Genomic DNA, 7,379 nt, shown 5'->3' with positions numbered 1-7,379 from the left:
GAGAGGCAGGTTTTAGAACAGCAGGTTTGAGAACAGCAGGTAGAGAGCAGCAGGCAGAGAGCAGCGGGTAGAGTGCAGCAGGTAAAGAACAGCAGGTAGAGAGCAGCAGGTAGAGCGCAGCAGGTAGAGAGCAGCAGGTAGAGAGCAGCAGGTAGAGCGCAGCAGGTAAAGAACAGCAGGTAGAAAACAGCAGGTAGAGAGCAGCAGGTTTTAGAGTAGCAGGTAGAAAGCAACAGGTAGATAACAGCAGGTAGAGAGCAGCATATAGAGAACAGCAGGTAGAGAGCAGCAGGTAGAGAACAGCAGGTAGAGACCAGCAGGTTTTAGAGCAGCAGGTTTTAGAGCAGCAGGTTTTAGAGCAGCAGGTACAGAGCAGCAGGTACAGAGCAGCGGGTAGAGAACATGGCATCCTTCTGCACTCAAAATATGTCACTTTACAGACCAAGTGCAGCAGAAAAACACTAAAGAGCCAAAGAACATCAGGACATTACGGCATAAGAAACCTTGAGATCTGCAAACTTGACAGAAAAGGCCTTGTCATACCAGTTTCTTCACTTTGTCCCTCAGTTCCTGCTCTTCTTTGACCATGAGGACCATGTCCTTGTGGACAGCAGAGGCTAGAACCACGCTGAGTGTGGCTGCCTTCCTGGCCATGTTGCACACCATCTCATCGTGGGAGAACACGTTGTAGCGGTGCAGCAGACGGTAGTGGTCCACACACTGCCTGCCAAGAGGCATCTGATGGACAGAGAGGACAGAGACGGTTTGGAGGCGTTTCCCTCTAATCCCTGCTGATTGCTCATGAATAAAATCTGACAAGGGCTGTCCCAGAGCGTAGCTGCAGGGGCAGGAACATAATTTAACTATTTAAATTAAAAGCTTTGCATTGTTTGAAGGAAGCATTTCCATGTGAGAGTTTATGCTAACATGTTGATAAATGTCGGAGCTGTCATCATTTTGGTTCAACCTAAAAATAACAAAATATCACAAGATGTCACTCAGAACATATGTTGACTACCAATCTCAACAACTACCACACTGAATCTGAGCTCACTATCTGAAAACTGAGTTATAGTAATTGCTGTTAGCTAACGTCAGCTGGCTGTGCCAGCCATATTGAACTGGGTTGACTCCAAAGTTAATTAAGGTGTAGTTGTTCATCCAATAAATCCTTTCATTCAAATCTGAAGAGGGGTTCAGGAAATATTTTGCTAACAAAACAGACAAACACACGGGCAAAACATTGATCCGTTGTCCTTCAGTGGTGGGCGATAAGAACTATTTGATAGTTTAAAAAGCAAAAACTGAAAACTGTTGACGGTCTGAGCCTTTTTATTTTGAAAATTTGAAATGTTTCTGATTGAATGATTTGAAAGAAATAGGTCGCACTCGCAGCAAATGAAGGTTGACTTTCATAATTCACAGTTTCTTCCGGTTATGTCAGGTGTACCCCAAGGCTCCATTCTTTGTCCATCTCTTTTCTCCATACTTACAAATGATTATAAATGATCTCATATTCTGTTAGTGAGGTCTCCATTCATTAATATGCCAATGACACTATTTTACATGCCTTTGGTTCTACTTTGAATGAGGTTGTGAAGTCCTTTGCGTATCGTTTTCTTGAAATCTATTAGGCCTTTTCAACTTAAATTTGTCCTTAAATGCCAAGAAAACTAAAATTATGTGGTTCGGTAATGGAGGAGGGACCAAACCCACCTCGGTGGACTTCAAAACTGTAAATGGGATCCAACATTTTTCAGTCAGGTCATCTGGGCACTTTCTTTTTTTTTTGTGCTGAAACATTTCGCCTTCGGTCCAGAAAGCTTCATCAGTCAAGGAAATACATAACAAAACTGATTTTTGAAACTGATTATTTTGGAGTGAGCTGTTGGGGGAAGAATCAGTTTTGTTGTGTGTTTCCTTGACTGATGAAGCCTTCTGGACCGAAGGCGAAACGTTTCAGCACAAAAAAAGAAACTGTCCAGATGACATAACTGAAAAATGTTGGATTGTATACCTGGATTATTGAGCATGGACTTTGTTGTAAATGGGATATTATAGAAGAGGTAGCAGTTTATCAATATTTGGGAATTTGGATTGACGGTGCTCTGTCCTTTTCACATCATGTTAATGTTTTGCAATCTAAGGTTAAAGCGAGACTTAGTTATCTATATAGAAGTCAAATTTTGTTTACACTGGCTGCAAAACGCACCATTGTTGAAAAAAAAAACCATCCAACCTCCGTTGGAATACAGAGGCATAATTTACAGACATACTTGTAAGAGAATCTGCTCTTAAGAGTTCATGGCTGGTTAATTAAAGGTGAAATGTAAAAGAAGATTTGATACGTTTTACTTTTGGGTGACTGAACAAAAGAAGACACTGAACCTTTGAACCATCAACCCCAGATAAGAAACGTCTCTGTCAGAACAGAGATACTGACCCAGTCTACGGTGCAGAAGTTGACCGCCTCAGCGAAGTTGAAGCCTTGATTGAAGCCGCTGTGATAAGCTCTGGGAAACGTGACGACAAACTCCCCTGCACACTGGTTGGTCCTGTAGATCTGAAACACACAGACGGGTCATACGGTGAATGGATCAGCTGCGTGTTTGTGTGGATGAAGAGCAGAAAGAAGAAGAACACAAACAGGGACTCCATAAGCCATCAGGGTGTTGGGGTTCATGATGGTGACCAGCTGGTGCAGCAGGTCAGGCTGAGACTCAAACAGCTCTGGGGCCAGCTTCTTCATCACCTCCTCCAGCTGCTCTGCTGCAAAGCCAGGAGCTCCGTACCAGGTTTTAGGTTCCCCCCTGGAAGCAGACAAAGATCCCTCCACATCAGCTCAACCAGTTATTCCTTCCAGTAAAACAGCGAGGATTTGTCGAGCTGTACCAGTGCAAGTAGTTGATGGAGTAGCTCCAGTGATCCTCAATGTGCCAGCAGAAGGAGGAGAAGCACATGCCAACATAGAGCCACGGCAGCGTCATCCCACAGATGTCAGCTGTGACGTGGGTCAGAACCGATGGGTTCATCATGGCCAGGTTGTTCAGGTTCCAGCCACATTGCAGGTATTTCTGTAAGGCGAGCAAAAATATCAAGACAACAGAAGCTGCTGTGCAAAAACATCTACCTCTTCAACCATTACACATTAAATTACAGATGTCTGGTTTCAAGGAGGTACCTCATCAGCTGGGGAGACTTTAAATTTTCCGTTGGGAATGGGGAATCCACTCCCGAACTCCTTGGACGCGATGTCGGCTCCATATTCTACAGTAACGTCCTCTTCAATGGCTCCGACCAGACGCCAGAACTCTTTCTCCACTAGCTCCATGGGCACCATCTGCAAGGAGGAACTCTTACTTTCACTTTGAACACTTAACTGAGACGTTGATGTTGCAGCTGCTCCTGCTTACATGAACCGGCATGTTGAAGTAGTCTGATTTGAAGGCATCTGCCATTTGCCCAAACGCACGTAACGAGTAGTCCCTGTGAGCCTGTTCGAACCCGAACGCCTCGTGAGGTTTGCAGCATTCCTACAGGGAGAGTCAAACAGGTTTGATGTTTACGTGGTAAACATGGCATGCAGCAGCTTCCATCAGCATTTCTCTCTTTCACTTCTGTCATTCTTGCCAATTATGTTATTCTGTAAAAGGTAACAAAACCTTAGAGTTTCTGTAATTAATGTAAAACTGTTCATTAAAACTTTAACATTTGTCAAGAAATAGAATATCTGTTTCATGGAAAACCATCTTCATAAACTCAAGATCAACTTAATTTAAAGCTAGGTTTAAATAATCTGCTCATATTTGGTCCTTGGAGCCACGAATCTGTCCTGAAAAGGACAGGAATTCCTGTGACGTCACGATGCAACACAGATCTTTACCATCATGGACCTCGTTATGATCGTTTTATGGCTGCTTGTCCTGAGTCTGGTTCTGCTAAAGGTTTCTTCCTCATGAGGGAGTTTTTCCTTTCCACTGTCGCCTTCATGCTTGCTCAAGTCAGAGTCAGTCAGAGATTCTTTATTTTCATTCGCACCTCATGTGGTACATGTGGTGGAGCGAAATTATGTACACAGGGTCCCAGTTACATCCAACAATAAAATGTATAAGAAAAACAGTAATAACATCTAAGATATGAACTAAGAAAAACATCAACTAAATATACACTAAGCACTCATAACATAAAAACATTGAACATCAGCACAAACATGAACATGAGTCTGTGTGAGCGGATGTGCACGCATGAACACATCAACATTGAAACAGATCAGCAGCAACATGAAACAGATCAGCAGCAACATGATGTGTTTTTTCACAGTGATTATTCTGGTTAGAGATTCATGAGTCTAACAGCCTCAGGGTAGAAGCTGTTCCTCAGTCTAGTGGTTCTACACTTAATGCTCCTTAACCTCCTTCCTGAGGGGAGTGGGGCAAAAAGTGTGTGTGCTGGGTGAGTGAGGTCCTTCATGATGCAGGTAGCCCTCTTCCTGCATCTGGAGGTGTAGATGTCTGTGATGGTGGGGAGACTGACTCCAACAGACTTCTGTGCAGCCTTCACCACTCTCTAGAGCTTTTCTTTCTGCAGCTGTGCAGCCTCCATGCCACATGTTGATGCTGGAGCACAGGATGTTCTCCACTGCACACCTGTAGAAGGAGGTGAGGACTGAGCTTCTCAGACCAGCTCGTCTCAGCCGTCTGAGGAAGTAGAGTCTCTGATGAGCTTTCTTGATCAGGCTGGTGGTGTTGTTGCTCCAGCTGAGGTTGTCATTCATGTGTACACCCAAGTACTTGTAGCTGGAGACCACTTCCACCGCAGATCCTCTTATGTTCAGGGGGGTGTAGGTGTTTTTGTTCCTTCTGAAGTCCACAATCATCTCCTTTGTCTTCTTCACATTGATGTGAAGGTTATTCTCTCTGCACCAGCTCTCCAGGTGTTCCACCTCTTGCCTGTAGCTGGACTCATCATTGTTTGTGATGCATCCCACCACCGCTGTATCATCTGCAAACTTTACAATGTGACAGCCTGGATGGGTAGCTGCACAATCATCTCAAGATGAGAGTTCTGTGATGGGAGTTAAATTCAAAGCAGTCTGCTCCTCAGATAAATAATAACTTATTATTTTCATATATGAATGTTTCTGTTCAGTGCCCTGAAATGACTTCTGTTGTGACTTGGTGCTATATAAATAAAATGAGTTGAATTATCAGCAGCTTGTTGGAGCTGTGGTCACTCTTTTCAAACACAAACAGCAGCTTCTCTCTCTGCAGCTGTTGTTACAGCAGCAGCCCTCTTTATACATATGTGACAAACCTTTCTCCTGGGCACTCACATCATTTCATGGTTGATCTGAAGCGTTCTTTTTCAAAGTGAAGTGAGTATAAGACAAACCAGGGATTTTTAACTAAACGGGGCTACCATGTTTGAGTTTATTGTGGATTCTCTCCAAACAACACGGATCAAAGCTATTATTGTTAAGTTATTATGACAATAATAACAGGTCAAAGTTATATTAACAGTTATTATTCACCATAATAACAGGTCAAAGTTATTATTATTAACAGTTATTATTGACAATAATAACAGGTCAAAATTATTATTATAAAGAGTTATTATTGACAATAATAAAGGTCAAAGTTATTATTATTAACAGTTATTAATGACAATAATAACAGGTCAAAGTTATAATTATTAACAGTTATTAATGACAATATTAACAGGTCAAAATTGTTATTATTAACAGTTATTACTGATAATAAAAACAGGTCAAAGTTATAATTATTAACAGTTATTAATGACAATAATAACAGGTCAAAGTTATACAGACTTGCTCAAATATACACTCACCTTCGTCTTTTATTAAGTGACACTAAGGTTCTGAATGTTGTTTAACTTGACAGGGCCGAAGCACTTCAGCTTAGTGATCATGATTGACTGCAGCTCCTAGTTAGTGTTTGTGGAGTCTCTTGATTAAAAGCAGACTATGTGGCAGGAAACCAAGCGATATAGGAGCGGTCAAACATCAGCTAGAAGTACGGCAGAGGCTTGTTGGGGCAACAAACTGTGGTGTGGGAGGAAACTTGCTCATTTATATTGAACCAAATATTAGTGGGGGTGTATGTATATATTTATTTTTAATTGATGTGCATGGATTAGAAAAAAGTCCCAATAAATTCAAACTTTTGCAGCCCGTTCATGTTTTTATAAATCTTTGAAGATTCATGTTTTATAAACACTGAATCTCAGAAAAAGAACAATAAATCCTAAATGAATGTTATGTTTCTGTCCATAAGTGTATGCAAACTTCTGATCACACGTAGTGGCTCAGCGGGTGATTATGAGGCTTAGTGAAGTTACAGCTGAAAGGTGAATGTCAAAGTGTTTGCTGCTTTACAGAAGGAGGCAGGGTCCCACAACAACAGACCTCTGTTTTTAATCAGTTTACAACATATAATCCCCTCTAAATGTCCAACATGTCTGCCTCTGGGGGTCTGTGGTCACCTGAGCCAGACACTTGGGGCACCTCCAGTCTCCTCTGGGGACGTCGTGCAGCGGGGGGATCAGACAAAAGGTGTGGTAGCTGTCATCACAGCCGTCACACAGCAACAGACGGTCTTCATCGCCTCCACTGCCGCACACCAGACACACAACTAGGTCCACCTGGAAGACACAAACAGGCCCAGATAATTTAAGACACACGTTTGACAGGAGAACTGTTTGATGCTGACTACAAGTCATCTTACAACCTTAAAGATTTATTACAAAGATGGAGAACATCTGTCAACATGTATGAAATATACTCGTAAACTTACTGTTTGACAACAGCTTGCAGACATTTACTTCTTGTAGTAAGTTTAAGAGATATTAATAAATGTTCTGCTCTGTTTGGTTATAGAGGCAGAGCAAAATATCATCTGTTAATATTTATAAAAGAAATGACAAGTTTTATTAAACGAGATGTATTTCATGAATATCAAACCTACTGTTTGGCGTCTAAAAGGACTGTTTGGTGTAAAACTCTGAAGCACAGCTTGACACTTCAGGCTGCGTAGGATGCCGTTCAGTGAGTGAATTCAAATCTAGCGTACTTCCAGTGGGTGTATATACAGTATATATACAGTATATATATATATACACATATGGTGAACTAATGGCTAGTCCAAGCGTGATGAGCTCATGGCTAGTCCAAGCATGATGAGCTCATGGCTAGTCCAAGGGTGACAAGCCAACGGCTAGTCCAAGCGTGACGAGCCACCGGCTAGTCCAAGCATGATGAGCTCATGACTAGTCCAAGCGTGATGAGCTCATGACTAGTCCAAGCATGATGAGCTCATGGCTAGTCCAAGCGTGACGAGCCAACGGCTAGTCCAAGCGTGATG

The 7,379-nt window shown here is 42.3% G+C and overlaps 1 protein-coding gene across 2 annotated transcripts in view; it reads right to left on the bottom strand.

Annotated features, from left to right (window-relative positions):
• The window catches only part of kdm5bb (lysine (K)-specific demethylase 5Bb), a 109,905-nt gene that overhangs the window by 8,870 nt on the left and 93,656 nt on the right, over window positions 1–7,379 (bottom strand). For both annotated transcript variants that reach the window (XM_037684694.1, XM_037684695.1), the window contains exons 9-15: window positions 6,502–6,660; window positions 3,414–3,533; window positions 3,182–3,340; window positions 2,893–3,074; window positions 2,648–2,810; window positions 2,444–2,563; window positions 544–738 (exon numbers count right to left, since the gene is read on the bottom strand). In XM_037684694.1, coding sequence (XP_037540622.1) covers window positions 544–738; window positions 2,444–2,563; window positions 2,648–2,810; window positions 2,893–3,074; window positions 3,182–3,340; window positions 3,414–3,533; window positions 6,502–6,660 — 1,098 coding nt within the window. The remainder of the gene's footprint in view (window positions 1–543; window positions 739–2,443; window positions 2,564–2,647; window positions 2,811–2,892; window positions 3,075–3,181; window positions 3,341–3,413; window positions 3,534–6,501; window positions 6,661–7,379) is intronic.

Source organism: Nematolebias whitei, chromosome 11 (genome assembly GCF_014905685.2).
Source record: "Nematolebias whitei isolate Nwh7 chromosome 11, NemWhi1, whole genome shotgun sequence".
NCBI lineage: Eukaryota > Metazoa > Chordata > Actinopteri > Cyprinodontiformes > Rivulidae > Nematolebias > Nematolebias whitei.
The sequence above is the reverse complement of the archived record's forward strand: the minus strand, read 5'-3'. Positions and strand labels throughout refer to the sequence as shown.